The 18513-nt window shown below is 40.0% G+C and overlaps 1 protein-coding gene across 1 annotated transcript in view; it reads left to right on the top strand.

Annotated features, from left to right (window-relative positions):
- Nucleotides 1-18513, top strand: part of TRPC5 (transient receptor potential cation channel subfamily C member 5) — a 303905-nt gene that overhangs the window by 108527 nt on the left and 176865 nt on the right. Inside the window, exon 2 of the mRNA XM_016943747.4 lies at nucleotides 17266-17664. Within this exon, the coding sequence (XP_016799236.1) occupies nucleotides 17287-17664 (378 nt within the window). The 5' untranslated portion in view covers nucleotides 17266-17286. The remainder of the gene's footprint in view (nucleotides 1-17265; nucleotides 17665-18513) is intronic.

Here is an 18513-nt window from a genome sequence, read left to right as displayed (position 1 = left end):
GCCCTATCCAAAACAGTACCAATTCTCACCCCTGACTTCCACCCCTACCCCACATATAATAAAAGTTTTCTCCTAGCTCCTACATCTGTCTATCTATCCTACCCAGCCTTTAAAAATCAGCTCAAGTTCTACATCTTCCATATACCTTTCCTAACCACCACCCAATAACTTCAGCTAACACTGATCTTTACAATTTCATTTAGTGCTAGCAATGCTATAGACACTGATATCCTCCATGTATTTTTATAATTGGAAAAAAATAGCAGGTAAAATTTGGAACTCATTTAACAAAGTCCTGCCCTGAAACAGAAGGATGGCCAAACGTTTATACAAGCATACCTCGGAGGTACTGAGGGTTCAGTTCTAGACCACTGCAATAAAGTGAATGTTGCAAGTCAAATATTTTCATCTCCCAATGCATATAAAATTTATGTTTACACTATACTATAGCCTATTAAGTATGCAATAACATTATGTTAAAAAACAATATACAAACCTTAATTTTAAAATACTGTATTGCTAAAAAATGTTAACGAGTATCTGAGTTTTCAGCAAGTCATAATCTTTTTGCTGGTGGAGGGTCCTGCCACAATGTTGATGACTGCTGACTGATCAGGCTGACTGATAAGAGTGGGGGTTGCTGAAGGTTGAAGTGGCTGTGGCAATTTTTTTTGTTTTGTTTTGTTTTTTATTTATTTTTTTTGTTGTTTTTATTTTATTTTATTTTATTTTATTATTATTATACTTTAAGTTTTAGGGTACATGTGCGCAATGTGCAGGTTTGTTACGTATGTATACATGTGCCATGTTGGTGTGTTGCACCCATTAACTCATCATTTAGCATTACGTATATCTCCAAATGCTATCCCTCCCCCCTCCCCCCACCCCACAACAGTCCCCAGAGTGTGATGTTCCCCTTCCTGTGTCCATGTGTTCTCATTGTTCAGTTCCCACCTATGAGTCAGAACATGCAGTGTTTGGTTTTTTGTCCTTGTGATAGTTTGCTGAGAATGATGGTTTCCAGTTTCATCCATGTCCCTACAAAGGACATGAACTCATCATTTTTTATGGCTGCATAGTATTCCATGGGGTATATGTGCCACATTTTCTTAATCCAGTCTATCGTTGTTGGACATTTGGGTTGGTTCCAAGTCTTTGCTATTGTGAATAGTGCCGCAATAAACATACATATGCATGTGTCTTTATAGCAGCATGATTTATAATCCTTTGGGTATATACCCAGTAATGGGATGGCTGGGTCAAATGGTATTTCTAGTTCTAGATCCCTGAGGAATTGCCACACCGACTTCCACAATGGTTGAACTAGTTTACAGTCCCACCAACAGTGTAAAAGTGTTCCTATTTCTCCACATGCTCTCCAGCGCCTGTTGTTTCCTGACTTTTTAATGACTGCCATTCTAACTGGTGTGAGATGGTATCTCATTGTGGTTTTGATTTGCATTTCTCTGATGGCCAGTGATGATGAGCATTTTTTCATGTGTTTTTTGGCTGCATAAATGTCTTCTTTTGAGAAGTGTCTGTTCATATCCTTCGCCCACTTTTTGATGGGGTTTTTTTGTTTTTTTCTTGTAAATTTGTTTGAGTTCATTGTAGATTCTGGATATGTGCCCTTTGTCAGATGAGTAGGTTGCGAAAATTTTCTCCCATTCTGTAGGTTGCCTGTTCACTCTGATGGTGGTTTCTTTTGCTGTGCAGAAGCTCTTTAGTTTAATTAGATCCCATTTGTCAATTTTGGCTTTTGTTGCCATTGCTTTTGGTGTTTTAGACATGAAGTCCTTGCCCATGCCTATGTCCTGAATGGTATTGCCTAGGTTTTCTTCTAGGGTTGTTATGGTTTTAGGGCTAACATTTAAGTCTTTAATACATCCTGAATTAATTTTTGTATAAGGTGTAAGGAAGGGATCCAGTTTCAGCTTTCTACCTATGGCTAGCCAGTTTTCCCAGCACCATTTATTAAATAGGGAATCCTTTCCCCATTGTTTGTTTTTGTCAGGTTTGTCAAAGATCAGAAGGTTGTAGATATGCGGCATTATTTCTGAGGGCTCTGTTCTGTTCCATTGATCTGTATCTCTGTTTTGGTACCAGTACCATGCTGTTTTGATTACTGTAGCCTTGTAGTATAGTTTGAAGTCAGGAAGTGTGATGCCTCCGGCTTTGTTCTTTTGGCTTAGGATTGACTTGGTGATGCGGGCTCTTTTTTGGTCCCTATGAACGTTAAAGTCGTTTTTTTCCAGTTCTGTGAAGAAAGTCATTGGTAGCTTGATGGGGATGGCATTGAATCTATAAATTACCTTGGGCAATATGGCCATTTTCACGATATTGATTCTTCCTACCCATGAGCATGGAATGCTCTTCCATTTGTTTGTATCCTCTTTTATTTCCTTGAGCAGTGGTTTGTAGTTCTCCTTGAAGAGGTCCTTCACATCCCTTGTAAGTTGGATTCCTAGGTATTTTATTCTCTTTGTAGCAATTGTGAATGGGAGTTCACTCATGATTTGGCTCTCTGTCTGTTATTGGTGTATAAGAATGCTTGTGATTTTTGTACACTGATTTTGTATCCTGAGACTTTGCTGAAGTTGCTTATCAGTGTAAGGAGATTTTGGGCTGAGATGATGGGGTTTTCTAGATATACAATCATGTCGTCTGCAAACAGGGACAATTTGACTTCCTCTTTTCCTAATTGAATACCCTTTATTTCCTTCTCCTGCCTAATTGCCCTAGCCAGAACTTCCAACACTATGTTGAATAGGAGTGGTGAGAGAGGGCATCCCTGTCTTGTGCCAGTTTTGAAAGTGAATGCTTCCAGTTTTTGCCCATTCAGTATGATATTGGCTGTGGGTTTGTCACAGATAGCTGTTATTATTTTGAGATACGTCCCATCAATACCTAATTTATTGAGAGTTTTTAGCATGAAGGGTTGTTGAATTTTGTCAAAAGCCTTTTCTGCATCTATTGAGATAATCATGTGGTTTTTGTCTTTGGTTCTGTTTACATGCTGGATTACATTTATTGATTTTCGTATATTGAACCAGCCTTGCATCCCAGAGATGAAGCCCACTTGATCATGGTGGATAAGCTTTTTGATGTGCTGCTGGATTCGGTTTGCCAGTATTTTATTGAGGATTTTTGCATCAATGTTCATCAAGGATATTGGTCTAAAATTCTCTTTTTTGGTTGTGTCTCTGCCTGGCTTTGGTATCAGGATGATGCTGGCCTCATCAAATGAGTTAGGGAGGATTCCCTCTTTTTCTATTGATTGGAATAGTTTCAGAAGGAATGGTACCAGTTCCTCCTTCTACCTCTGGTAGAATTCGGCTGTGAATCCATTTGGTCCTGGACTCTTTTTGGTTGGTAAGCTATTGATTATTGCCACAATTTCAGATCCTGTTATTGGTCTATTCAGAGGTTCAACTTCTTCCTGGTTTAGTCTTGGGAGGGTGCATGTGTCGAGGAATTTATCCATTTCTTCTAGATTTTCTAGTTTATTTGCGTAGAGGTGTTTGTAGTATTCTCTGATGGTAGTTTGTATTTCTTTGGGATCGGTGCTGATATCCCCTTTATCATTTTTTATTGCATCTATTTGATTCTTCTCTCTTTTCTTCTTTATTAGTCTTGCTAGCAGTCTATCAATTTTGTTGATCTTTTCAAAACACCAGCTCCTGGATTCATTAATTTTTTGAAGGGTTTTTTGTGTCTCTATTTCCTTCAGTTCTGCTCTGATTTTAGTTACTTCTTGCCTTCTGCTAGCTTTTGAATGTGTTTGCTCTTGCTTGCTTTTCTAGTTCTTTTAATTGTGATGTTAGGGTGTCAATTTTGGATCTTTCCTGCTTTCTCTTGTGGGCATTTAGTGCTATAAATTTCCCTCTACACACTGCTTTGAATGTGTCCCAGAGATTCTGGTATGTTGTGTCTTTGTTCTCGTTGGATTCAAAGAACATCTTTATTTCTGCCTTCATTTCGTTATGTACCCAGTAGTCATTCAGGAGCAGGTTGTTCAGTTTCCATGTAGTTGAGTGGTTTTGAATGAGTTTCTTAATCCTGAGTTCTAGTTTGATTGCACTGTAGTCTGAGAGACAGTTTGTTATAATTTCTATTCTTTTACATTTGCGGAGGAGTGCTTTACTTCCAACTATGTGGTCAACTTTGGAATAGGTGTGGTGTGGTGCTGAAAAAAATGTATATTCTGTTGATTTGGGGTGGAGAGTTCTGTAGATGTCTATTAGGTCCACTTGGTGCAGAGCTGAGTTCAATTCCTTGATATACTTGTTAACTTTCTGTCTCGTTGATCTGTCTAATGTTGACAGTGGGGTGTTAAAGTCTCCCATTTTTATTGTGTGGGAGTCTAAGTCTCTTTGTTGGTCACTAAGGACTTGCTTTATGAATTTGGGTGCTCCTGTATTGGGTGCATATATATTTAGGATAGTTAGCTCTTCTTGTTAAATTGATCTCTTTACCATTATGTAATGGCCTTCTTTGTCTCTTTTGATCTTTGTTGTTTTAAAGTCTGTTTTATCAGAGACTAGGATTGCAACCCCTGCCTTTTTTTGTTTTCCATTTGCTTGGTAGATCTTCCTCCATCCCTTTATTTTGAGCCTATGTGTGTCTCTGCACATGAGATGGGTTTCCTGAATACAGCACACTGATGGGTCTTGACTCTTTATCCAATTTGCCAGTCTGTGTCTTTTAACTGGAGCATTTAGCCCATTTACATTTAAAGTTAATATTGTTATGTGTGAATTTGGTCCTGTCATTTTGATGTTAGCTGGTTATTTTGCTCGTTAGTTGATGCGGTTTCTTCCTAGCTTTGATGGTCTTTACATTTTAGCATGTTTTTGCAGTGGCTGGTACCGGTTTTTCCTTTCCATGTTTAGTGCTTCCTTCAGGATCTCTTTTAGGGCAGGCCTGGTGGTGACAAAATCTCTCAGCATTTGCTTGTCTGTAAAGTATTTTATTTCTCCTTCACTTATGAAGCTTAGTTTGGCTGGATATGAAATTCTGGGTTGAAAATTCTTTTCTTTAAGGGTGTTGAATATTGGCCCCCACTCTCTTCTGGCTTGTAGAGTTTCTGCCAAGAGATCCGCTGTTAGTCTGATGAGTTTCCCTTTGTGGGTAACCCCACCTTTCTCTCTGGCTGCCCTTAACATTTTTTCCTTCATTTCAACTTTGGTGAATCTGACAATTATGTGCCTTGGAGTTGCTCTTCTCGAGGAGTATCTTTGTGGCGTTCTCTGTATTTCCTGAATCTGAATGTTGGCCTGCCTTGCTAGATTGGGGAAACTCTCCTGGATAATATCCTGCAGAGTGTTTTCCAACTTGGTTCCATTCTCCCTGTTACTTTCAGGTATACCAATCAGACATAGATTTGGTCTTTTCACATAGTCCCATATTTCTTGGAGGCTTTGTTCATTTCTTTCTATTCTTTTTTCTCTAACCTTCCCTTCTCACTTCATTTCATTCATTTCATCTTCCATCACTGATACCCTTTCTTCCAGTTGATCGCATCAGCTCCTGAGGCTTCTGCATTCTTCACATAGTTCTCGAGCCTTGGCTTTCAGCTCCATCAGCTCTTTTAAGGACTTCTCTGCATTGGTTATTCTAGGTATCCATTCGTCTAATTTTTTTTCAAGGTTCTTAACTTCTTTGCTATTGGTTTGAATTTCCTCCTGTAGCTCGGAGTAGTTTGATCGTCTGAAGCCTTCCTCTATCAACTCGTCAAAGTCATTCTCCATCCAGCTTTGTTCCGTTGCTGGTGAGGAGCTGTGTTTCTTTGGAGGAGGAGAGGTGCTCTGGTTTTTAGATTTTCCAGTTTTTCTCCTCTGTTTTTTCCCCATCTTTGTGGTTTTATCTACTTTTGGTCTTTGATGATGTTGACGTACAGATGTGTTTTTGGTGTGGATGTCCTTTCTGTTTGTTAGTTTTCCTTCTAACAGACAGGACCCTCAGCTGCAGGTCTGTTGGAGTTTGCTAGAGGTCCACCCCAGACCCTATTTGCCTGGGTATCAGCAGCGGTGGCTGTAGAACAGCGGATATTGGTGAACTGCAAATGCTGCTGCCTGATCGTTCCTCTGGAAGTTTTGTCTCAGAAGAGTACCCGGCCGTGTGAGGTGTCAGTCTGTCCCTACTGGGGGGTGCCTCTCAGTTAGGCTTCTCAGGGGTCAGGGACCCACTTGAGGAGGCAGTCTGCCCGTTCTCAGATCTCCAGCTGTGTGCTGGGAGAACCACTACTCTCTTCAAAGCTGTCAGACAGGGACATTTAAGTCTGCAGAGGTTGCTGCTGTCTTTTTGTTTGTCTGTGCCCTGCCCCCAGAGATGGAGCCTACAGAGGCAGGAAGGCCTCCTTGAGCTGTGGTGGGCTCCACCCAGTTTGAGCTTCCCGGCTGCTTTGTTTACCTAATCAAGCCTGGGCAATGGCAGGCGCCCCTCCCCCAGCCTCACTGCCACCTTGCAGTTTGATCTCAAATGGCTGTGCTAGCAATCAGGAAGACTCTGTGGGCGTAGGACCCTCTGAGCCACGTGCGGGATATAATCTCCTGGTGTGCCGTTTTTTAAGCCTGTTGAAAAGCGCAGTATTAGGGTGGGAGTGACCCGATTTTCCAGGTGCCATCTGTCACCCCTTTCTTTGACTAGGAAAGGGAACTCCCTGACCCCTTGCGCTGTCCGAGTGAGGCAATGCCTCACCCTGCTTCGGCTCGCACATGGTACGCTGCACCCACTGTTCTGCTCCCACTGTCTGGCACTCCTTAGTGAGATCAACCCGGTACCTCAGATGGAAATGCAGAAATCACCCATCTTCTGCGTCACTCACATTGGGAGCTGTAGACCAGAGCTGTTCCTATTCGGCCATCTTGGTTCCACCCCCGGCAATTTCTTAAAATAAGACAACAATTAAGTTTGCCACATCGATTGACTCTTCCTTTCATAAAAGATTTCTCTGTAGCATGCGATGCTGTTTGATAACATTTTACCTGCAGTAAAACTTCTTTCAGTTTTGGAATCAATCCTCTCAAACCCTGCCACTGTTTTATCAACTAAGTTTATGTAATATGCTAAATCTGTTAGTGTCATTTCAACAATGTTTCACAGCCTCTTCAACAGGAATATATTCCATCTCAAGAAACCACTTTCTTTGCTTATCCATAAGAAGCAACTCTTCACGCGTTAAAGTTTTATGAGATTGCAGCAATTCAGTCACATCTTCAGGCTCCACTTCAAATTCTAGTTCTCTTGTAGTTTTACCACATCTGCAGGCCATCATTTGAAGGGTTCCTCAATCTTTCTTTCCCACAAGATGGAAGTATCATCTATTGGAACATCTTAAATGTACTTCATTCATGACATATTATTCATCTATTACAGAATCAGAGAATCTTAAGACTATATGAGAGGGGAAGGGACTTTGGATCATAAATCATACATTGTACATGAAGAAACTGAGGTTCACTTCTGTTTCCTGGGATTTCTTTTTTTAATTTTATTTAGATTTGGGGATACATGTGCTTGTTTGTTACATGGGTACTGGTGGGGAATGGGCTTCTAGTGTACCCATTATCCAAATAGTGAACCCTACCTGATAGATATTTTTTCAACCCTCATTCCCCTTCTATCATCCCCATTTCTGGAGTTCCCAGTGTCTATTATTTCCATCTTTATGTTCATGTGTGTCCACTGTTTAGTTCCCAATTAGAAATGAGAACATGTGGTATTGGTTTTCTGTTTCTGAGTTAGTTCACTTAGGATAATGGCCTCCAGCTCCCTCCATGTTGCTGCAAAGGACATGATTTCTTTCTTTTTATGGCTACATACTATTCCACATTTTTTTAAATCCAGTCAACTGTTGATTGTTTCCTGGGATTTCTGATATGTTTTATTCCCCTTAGAAAGCCACTGCTGTTAAATCAATAAAATAATTTAGGAAGAAGTTCAGCAGTATGTGTTGAGAGCTTTAAAAATGCTGCCAGGTTTTGGTCCAGTAATTTCACTTCTAGGAAGCTATACTGAGCAAATAACCTGGATATATGTGAAGATCTTTATGTACAGAAATATCTCTCTCAGCTTCATTTACAATAATATAGATCAATGAAAGAAATCTTAAATATTCCCAAGCTTGAGACTAGTTAAATACATTGTAGTATACCTGACATGACCGAATGAAACATTATGTAGCCATTTTAGTAGAGTATTTTAACACAGAATGGTAGAAAGCATACTATCTCAATCTCACCTGTCAGAGCTACTTCCCCACAAGAGAAATTGGTGGTGGGAAGGGCAGTATATGCAAAGAGTGTTATTACAGATAATTATGTATGAAAAATTCCTACACAATATTAAGTAAAGAAAACTGGGTAGAAAAATGTGTATTAAGGATGAGTTAATTTAAAAATGCATGGGGGAAGAAGACTGGAAAGATTTATTTTAAGCCATATAGTTTTATTTTATTTATTCATGATTTGCTGGTTTAAGTAATTTTTTGCAATTTTTGTTTTGAAATAATTTCAGACACATAGAAAAATTACAAAAATAGTAAAAAGAACTCCCACGTACCTTTCATCCAGATTCCCTAACTGTTATCATTTAAAAACAATTTTGTAGGCCGGGCACGTTGGCTGACGCCTGTAATCCCAGCACTTTGGGAGGCCAAGGCAGACAGATCACGAGATCAGGAGTTTGAGACCAGCCTTGCCAATATGGTGAAACCTCGTCTGCACTAAAAATACAAAACTTAGCTGGGCGTAGTAGTGCATGCCTGTAGTCCCAACTACTCGGGAGGTTGAGGCAGAAGAATCACTTGAACCTGGGAGATGGAGGTTGTAGTGAGCCGAGATCGCACCACTGCACTGGGCAACAGAGTGAGACTCCATCTCAAAAATAATAATAATAATAATTAATTAATTAAATAATAAAATAAAACAATTTTGTAAAGTAGTCCCTTTGTCCCATTTAAGGAAGTTTGGCCAATAAGCTCCTGTGTGAACATTGTCATATTACATTCCAAAATAAAGGGGCAACGGAAATGGGACAGGCTCATTTCTGATGGCCTGTGGGATCTGGGATTAAAGCCAATCCAAGACTAGTAATGAAATGCAAGACTTTTAACGAATTACGCTGCTTATTATTTGCTGTTTCAGTGTGTTTCCATTCTGCTTTTACCTTGACTACTTCAAAGAATATCACGCAGACAAAGTGATAATGAGTGTTGAGCAACAGATTTAAAATCCCCCATGCAGCTGAATGACTTAAGGGAAACAAATATATAACTTTTTACTTATGTCTTCACCTCAGTGAAAATAAAATATATTGATTTCGTCCTGATGTCAGTGGTTATACAAACCTCCCCTGGACATTGGAGAGAAGGAGAGGAAAAAGCTTACAAAAATAAAATCACACGTGTTTATAGCCATGAAAATACATTATTCAAATGAAAGTACTGACATTTTAACATAGACACTGCATTTTTAACCTTAAAATTGAAAGAGTCCCCTGTATTATAGTCCTTTTAGAGTCAGAAGAGAAATTTGGGTCATTTGGCACTATCCAATAAAACTTTCCACAATGATGAAAATGTTTTATGTCTATACTTTCCAGTACAGTAACCGTGAGCCACATGCAGCTATTGAGTGCTTAAAATGTGGATGATGCAACTGAGGGATTGAATTTATTTCATTTTAATTTATTTAAATTTAAATAGCCACTTGTGGCTAGTGGCTACTGTACTAGACAGCGTGCTAGACTACCATCCTAAGTAGAAATTTCTTTTCCAGTTCCCCTGATCTCTTTGCATTCTCCCTCGTGATCATATCAATTCCTAACAGCTCCAGTTACCACTTATAATATGATACATCATCCTGGCTGCATGTTAGATTCACCTGGGGAGCTATTTTAAAATGTCATTGTGGAGAGGAGGGGTGACCTAAGCATGGATATTTGTAAAAGGGTATTTAATATGTAGCCAGGGTTGAGAACCTTTGATCAATATGCAATGATTCCCAATTTTATATTACTAGCTCTCAATGATAAGCTTCAGATGCTGACTGGATCTCTCCTCCTGATGTCCCCCACCCCAAAGAAAGCCTCAAACACCAACATATCCAAATGTGACATGATTATGTCCCATCGCCCTCATCCAAATCCTTTGAATTGTAACTACTGGACTTGCTTCTGCCATTTTGCCATTTGTTTTCTATATGTCATATATTTTTTGTTCTTCAATTCCTTCATTAATAACTTCTTTTGTGTTTGACTTTTTGTAGTGTATCATTTTAATTCACTTCTCATTTCCTATTCTAGCTATTTCTTAGTTATTTTCTTAGTAGCTACCATGGAGGTTAAAATTAACATCTTAAATATATAGCAAACTGGCTTGAATTAATAACATAGCTTAAATAGTATAAATAACTCTGTTCCTATGCAGCTCTCTTTTCCTTTATGTTGTTATTGTCACAACTTTTTTATATCATATGTGTCCACTAACATAGATTCATAATTTTGGTTTCATGCATTTGTCTTTTAAATCATATAGAAAAAAATAGGGCTTACAAACCAAAAGTACAATAATACTGGCTTTTAAATTTAGCTATGCAGTTACATTTATCAGCGTTCTTTATTTCTTCATATGGCTTCAAATTGCAATCCGATCTCAAGGACTCCCTTTAGCATCTATTGTTGGACAGGTCAGTAAACAACAAACTTCCTCAGCTTTTGTCTAAGAATGTCTTACTTTTGCCTTCATTTTAGAAGAATCATTTTGCAGGATATAGAACTCTTGATTGAAGATATTTTATTTCTTTTAGCGCTTATCATCTACTGAATTTGGATCTCTGTGTGTGGTTTCTGAAGAGAAATTGGATGTTAATTTTATTGAGCATCACTTGTATGTAACAAGTCACTTCCCTCACTGATTTCAAGATTCTCTGTCTTTGGCTTTTGACAGTTTGATTGTAGTGTGTATCAGTGGGAATTTCTTTCAGTTTTTCCTTCTTGCAGGTCTTTGAATTTCTCGGATTTGTAGATTCACAAAAGGCAATTACTTTTGCACCAACCTAATAACTTAGCCTTAGACTAATTAAGACTCAATCCTTGAGGTGAAGGAGGGGCTTCTTGCCCGAGCCCATGACTGCGTGGGGATGTGGTTAATCTCACAAACAAAAGCAGGGCTCTGCCAACAGAGCATTCTCCCATCTCTATCCCCACCATTCTTTCATGGAATAATTCAATACATATTTATTGGGAGCTTACTATGTGCCAGGTACTGGGAATAAAATAGTGAACATGACTGATGAGGTTCTGGCTATTATGGAGTTTACATTTGGGTTGGGAGAGCCAAATGTTAAAATAGTGAACAAATAAAAATGTAGTCAATTCAAATAATTATAAGTTCTTGAAGAACTTACCTTGAAAAAAATGTAGATGGAAATGAAGCTAGGATAGTGAGATGTAGAATGACATGTGTGGGGCTTGAAAGCGTGGTCTTGAAAGGCTTCACTGAAGAGAGGACATTTGTTCTGAAACTATACAATAGGAAGGAAAATGTGCAGCTTTATGGAAGAGGACTAAAGTGTAAGGACCCCCACGTGATCACATGTTTGACAGGTTTAAAGAGCAGATAGAAGGCCAGTGTGTTCTTAAATACCATTGTGTTTTATATACCCACATCTGAGCACATGCTGTGTCTACAATCTAGAAAGACCATCCCTAGATCATTGGTATGTAGGAAACTCTTATCAACCCTTCAAGACACAGCTCAGATATTACTTCCTCTGTGATGCCTTCCCTTATCTCTAACACTTAAAGTTGAATACTTCCTTCTTTGTATCCATACTATCAATTAGAATCTCTATCACCCTGCACTATGTTTAACTTATTTACATTTTTGTCTCCCCCTCTGGACTTGGAGTTGCTTGATGGCAAGGGCAATGTCATTTATATATGCATATTTGTGTTCCCTACTACCAAGTGCTCTGGGCGTGACAAATAGTAGATGCACAGCAAGCACTTATTGAACTGAAACACTGAATATCTACTATTGCTGGCACTCTCATAGATTTTGTGGAGCATACAAAAGAATCTGCCTTCGTTGAAGTAGTCAGGAATGTAGACTCTGGTGCCAGAAGCTTGACTCCAATCCCATTCCCACCACTTACTAGCTGCGTGACCTTAAAAAATTACTTAACCTCTCTGTGCTTCAGGTTCCTTATCTGTAAGGTGGGAGATAACAGTGGTAACTGTCTAAAAGTGAGTATTAATTTAAATAATGTATACAAAACATTTAGCACACACAGTATCTGGCACAGAATAAGTGTTGAGTCTTACCTCATTTATAAATTAAGGAAATAATTAGATTGGCAAGATTTATACACATGAAAAACAAACTACTGCAAATATATTACTATACAGAACTGTTTAAAGTACCTCCTGAACCAAGATGTTGCAGCACTATGACCTCAACAAAGCATTGCTGAATGAATGAATGGACTAAAAAACAAAAAGCCACAGTATAATCTGTGCTGATCTGACCATTTCTAGAGCACTATGTTCACTTCTGAACATTACACTTTAAGAGAAACAAAGTACTTTATAACTAGAAGCAGACCAGTAGGATGCTCCAAAATCTGGAAAGTATCTAATAAGAATGATTGAAGAAACTGAGAATGGTTAGGTAGAGGACTACATTACTGCTGACATTAAACATTTGAAAGTTGTCATGTGTAATAAAGGGGAGCTTTGCTTGATGCTGCTCTAGAGAGCAGAACTTTGGCCAGGGGATAAAAGTTATAGGCAGGTGATTTCAGCTGAACATAGGAGAGTATTTGCTGAAAGTCAGTGTTCACCACGCAGGTGAGGAAGTGGTGAGTTTTCCATCTGTGGAGGTGCTGATTAACCGAACAATCACTTAACAAGGATACTGTCAAGGGGACTTTTTCATTGGGCTGGGGGTTATTCTAGATGGACTTTGGAGTTCTTTGCAGGAGGTTCAAGATCTGGACCTTTCAGGGAAAGAATAGTGTCACTACATTAAAATTAGTTCTCAAAGTGATAATCTCAAGCCAAAATGCTCTCAAAATCAACAACCCCATAACTTTCCCACGACCAGCCCACCCCTGCGCTTTTATACAAGAAATTTCCACTATAGGCACTTTTTGGACTGCTCATTCAAGGTCCCTGTTCAAATATTATTTTTTTTCCTAGGAGAAGTATGGTTTTAAGCCACTCAGCCATTATCATCAGCTTCTATTATAGTGCCTGGTATATATTAAGAATTATTTATTCAATGTGTTACCAGTCATTCACACCTGAGATCGTACAAATTTATCAGATTAAATTTACTTGCCTTAGAAAGGCCCTGGAGAGATAAACAACTGGACAGATAAGTTTGGAAAATTGTGAGAGGTCACAAGGGTTTTACCATTTAAGCTTCAGTCTTCATGACACGTGGTGCAAGCCATGCACAGATACCACGACACTCTGAAGGTACTGATGTTTTCTTAGTTAGGTAGAAAGCCAGCCTTTCCTCCTCACAGATGAAGTCTTATGCTGGGCAGAAATCTGGGCTGGGATTTGCCAAAGCCATTTTGTGCCCTGGCCTTCTGCCAAGTCCATCGATTTAGCTCTTTGAATCGCATCATTTAAGCCCACAAATGTCACAGATTCTATTAGACAAACGCCTCTGGCCAGCAGCAAAGAAAAGAGGGAACATGATAAGCCCTCTGAGGCAGCCTGTTAGACAATTCTTAATCTTTCATGGTTGGAGAACTACATTGCGAGCGGGTTCACTGGCAGAATGGCAAGAAATACTGGCAGGTTTTGTTTCTTTAGTTAAGAATATACCTAGAGGCTTAGCTTTGGTTAATGGCAGATGAGTGCATCTGCCAAGTATAAAGGTAAAGGGTAATGGGGAAAAATCTTCCAAATAATACATTCTTAAAAGATACCAGAAACTCCATCACTAGTTACTTATTCTCAGAATAATGGCAGAGTAGGCCTAACAGCAAGCATGCAGAGAAAGGATTGGCCTCTGAGCCTGGAGTGAGGCTGAGGCTAAAGCTATGAGTGAGGGTCAAGTGGCTGCAGCTGTGGGGGATTGGAAAAGGGCAAAGAATTGGGCAAGTCATTAGACAGCTATATGAGTCTGCATGTCAACAGACAATGCAGGAAATCCATTTTTGCATTATTCTTTATTCGTAGTATAGAGCTTGGCATAACTATTTAACAGAGTTTTCCAAGGCTGGATACCAGACCTCTCCTTTACCCTCCATCACTTCACCCGCATTCTTTTAGCCAGACATTGCTTTAATTCCAAAGTCACAGCAACGTTCCTAATGAAGGAATTCATGTTAATATATTACTAGTTTTTAGCCATGTGATTTATTATTTCATCCAGGGGTAGTTTTGGCAATGTAGTCCCTTAAAGCAAGAGTGACTCTAATGGTAAAATCTCAGGCAAACCTTTGTAGATTTATTTTTTCTAAAGAGGAATACTATTGAAGCCTCTTACAACAGAGCCCACTGGAAAATTACATAGACCAGACTAATTCCAAATGCAAGAGATGAAAATTAAAACTGGACTTTGAACTGACTATATATCATCCGATTATACTTGCCTCAAGTTACAAATTACCATGATTTTACTGTTGTCTCTCTTCACTACTTTAACCCATGCATCTGGCACATAGTGAGAGTTCAATGAATGGTACTGCTTGTTGCCTTCATTATGATTACCATTAGAGGCAGTGGTAGTAATAGTGCCACTCCAGTACCTGGCACCATGCCTGAGCCACGTTAAGTATTCAAAACTAATGATTATTTTTATAACTTTATTGCCCCAGCTTCTGGCACAGTGCCTGGCACATAATAGGACACCGATTGAGTTAGTTTCCTTCATTCTCACCTTTCCCTGGGATACAATATTCTTCTGCTTCCCCCCACAACTGTGCCTTACTAAAGGGGTTGTAGATCTTCCTGTAGCAGTAGTGCTTCCTATACCAGTAACACCACCAGTGACACCATCTGAAAGGACATCTAGCCTTTTCTTCCATGGTAGCCTCTTAAATGGCAAATGGGCAGCAAGTGTTCAAGACCATTTTTCAGATGAGGATACCAAGATTATGAGCTATTGCCTTGGAATGTTAGCTCACCTCTAATCCCTATATCCTATTAAGCTGAAAAAATAAGACCCCTTGCATTCCCCCCAACCCATCACCCAACTAGGCCATAACTGATCTCATCTTTCTTGTTGCACTCGGCAGTGCCTGGACTGTCCCCACACTTTCATGTTTAATTCATCCTCCAAGGATTACCCTAAGAGCTACCATCTTTATGAAACTTTCTGTGAGGCCTCCAGCCTTCAATGAGCAGGGTTGTATTGTTTCCTATCCCCTAGCAGGGGCTAGCAGAGTGCTAGACACAATAGAGGCTCTCAGTGTGTTTGTATTGATTAAATAAATAGAAGCTAATTGGGTTGTTGGTCCTCACTTTAGGAGGTCACACTATCCCTTCTCTCCCCCACTCATTTTTGTTTACAAGGTAAAGGCACAGAGGCAGTCTACAATTAGTATCATTAAAGTTTTGTGCTGTGTATTGGCAAATGCTTACTCTAAGTGCTGTTCGTTTAGCCACTTTCACTACTTTCACTTTACTTGAAAGTAGTGGAAGAATGTATCAGTGCTTCTTCAGGCAGTGAAACAGCACCCTCTTCTCTTGGGATTTAGATGCGGAGAGAGATTTGTCATTTGGGTCTTGAGGCAGTGAAACAGCACACTGTTCTCTTGGGATTTAGATGTGGAGAGAAATTTGTCATTTGGGCCTGCTCAGGGCAAGAGGCAACACTCATCTTCAAATACTAACTTCCCAGAAGGTCACAAGCACATGAATTGCAAATACCACTTGATATAAGATACGCCTCTCCCTCTGCCAAAGCAGGGATGTCATTACCTGGAAGACTGAGGTAAATGTTGGTGGAAGCTTCATGTCTTTATCTTTTCTTACATCCAGAAGGTGAGAAAAGAGGCTCTTTAGCACATTTCCATGTCCTTTAGCTGGCAAAACAGTTAAGTAATGAAAGACACTGGAATAGGTCCATCCTAACTCAGCCTCCAGAGTGGCCTGGAGGCCTCAGGGATGAGGGGAAAAGTGGAGCCAACACCTAATAGATCTGAGCCTCATTTTCTCCCTTGGAGAAGATAATCATTCCCATCTCACAGGGATGCTACAGGGAGTTAATGAGGAATGTGTATAAATTTTATCTGTAAACTATGAGGCAAGAGCTCTATACTGCGATTCATTCTATGTGATTGAAGACAAAGGCTGTCTTTTTACCTTTGTCTCCCAGAGACAGTTTAAACACATTGTAGGAGCTCAATAACTAGGTTTTTACTTTAAAACTAATTCTATTAAATATAACCTGGATTTAGGTATGATACAAATATAACAGACCATTCACTTATCAGAATTTAATCAAACAGATTCTCAGATCTGTTAGCTTTTCATTTGAAATGGCAGAGGAAAAAATCATGAGCAGGCACAGAGGGTACATGCTTATCTTTTACAGTTGGCTTTGGCCTATTGGAGTCAATACCCCTTCCCCCAGTGAGCAGCAGCAAGAAGCAGGGTTGCAGTTAGAATTGAAATAGGATTTCAATCCAGGATGTGCATGTGGGACAGTTACAAATGTAATCTTGAAAATTAGCATAGGACCAGAGACCTAGAGCCTGAAGGAAATTGGCCAAAGATTTCCAACTTTGCATCACTAATCAGAAGTGTTACCATGAGTATTTTCAGGCACCAGAAGAGAAGTAAGGTAGGAACTAGCTTATGCCATGTCTTAGGAGGTTTACCCTATGCCAGTTGCTTTGATAATGTATATCTTATTTAACTCTCACAATAGCTTTATGAGGTAGGAATTATTGTGTAGCACAGGACTTGGCACACAGTAAGCAGTCACTAAATGATAACTGCGAGTAATATTATTAAGATTGATAACCTTAGTATTAATAAATAAAGCACAGAGGGCTTGAGTAACTTACTCAAGGCCACAGAACTGGTAAGTCATAAAACCAGGATTTAAGCCCAGGTCTTCCTGACCCCAAAGCCTGGGCTTTTTCTGTTATACTTCTTTGTAAGAGGAAAAAAGACTGCGTCATTGAAGTAGTTTAGGATTTTCTAACCCCTTAGCAGGGCTGCCTCCATAACTGGCCACTTGAGATCTCCACATATCTAAGGATATTTTTGGTCTTTCTCTGTTTCCTCACTCAGATTTCTGCATTGCTATGAACCATGGCCCAACTGTACTACAAAAAGGTCAACTACTCACCGTACAGAGACCGCATCCCCCTGCAAATTGTGAGGGCTGAGACAGAGCTCTCTGCAGAGGAGAAGGCCTTCCTCAATGCTGTGGAGAAGGGGGACTATGCCACTGTGAAGCAGGCCCTTCAGGAGGCTGAGATCTACTATAATGTTAACATCAACTGCATGGACCCCTTGGGCCGGAGTGCCCTGCTCATTGCCATTGAGAACGAGAACCTGGAGATCATGGAGCTACTGCTGAACCACAGCGTGTATGTGGGTGATGCATTGCTCTATGCCATACGCAAGGAAGTGGTGGGCGCTGTGGAGCTTCTGCTCAGCTACAGGCGGCCCAGCGGAGAGAAGCAGGTAAGAGAAATTCCTATAGGCTGGGAAATAGCCAGGCACAACAGGGCACCAGGTCAGAAGCCCTGAAACTAGGGAAGGTTAGGTGGTCTGGAATTGAGATGCCCTATCTCAGAAATTGCACCAGTGATCTCAGGTAGCATCCTGGAGCTACCCTACGTGGCCCATGCTGAGTTTTACTGATTTACCTTTTCCTTATTAGTGTTTGCCCATATACATTCAGTACTCACTGAATGTACTTAGCAACCCAATGATGTGTTCTTTGTTTCCAGACTATTTAAGCCCCTTCTAACTTTCGTATACCCTGCTTTCTATCTTCTGTTTCCTCCTCTACTCAAAGGTTATATTCTAGAAAAGGAGAGACAAAATACAGACTTGGTCTTTCTACTTCTCATTAGCCTCTCTCTGAAGACAACACAGGAGGCCTTTAAACTTGAGTGCCATGGTGCAGATGCTTATGGAATAAGGCCTCATATATTTTCCCAGTACCTGTCAAGTGACTTCATTCCACTTCCAAATGTTTGGGATTTTGCCTCTGTGATTCTCATATCCTCCAAGGCATCTAGGTTTGATACTCTGAAGTCATCTTTTATTTGTCTGGCTCCCTTGCCCCCATGTCCAATCCCTGAGTCCTGTGGTTCCTTCCTTCCAAATATCTTTCATATACTTTCTCTCCTCTCTAGTTCGTCTTTCACCAGTCTGGCTCTGGTTCTCAACATCTCTCTCTTAGATGAGTGGTTCCTAAAGTGCGGTCCCTTGACTAGCAGCATCAGCATTACCTGGGAACTTGTTAGGGTGCAAATTCTCAGGCCTCTGCCACAGCCCTATTGAATCAGAAACTCTGGGGTGGGG

The sequence above is a fragment of the Pan troglodytes genome, chromosome X, assembly GCF_028858775.2.
Source record: "Pan troglodytes isolate AG18354 chromosome X, NHGRI_mPanTro3-v2.0_pri, whole genome shotgun sequence".
In the NCBI taxonomy this organism is placed as follows: domain Eukaryota; kingdom Metazoa; phylum Chordata; class Mammalia; order Primates; family Hominidae; genus Pan; species Pan troglodytes.
Note: the sequence above shows the minus strand (reverse complement) of the source record. Positions and strands in the feature narration are given on the sequence as shown.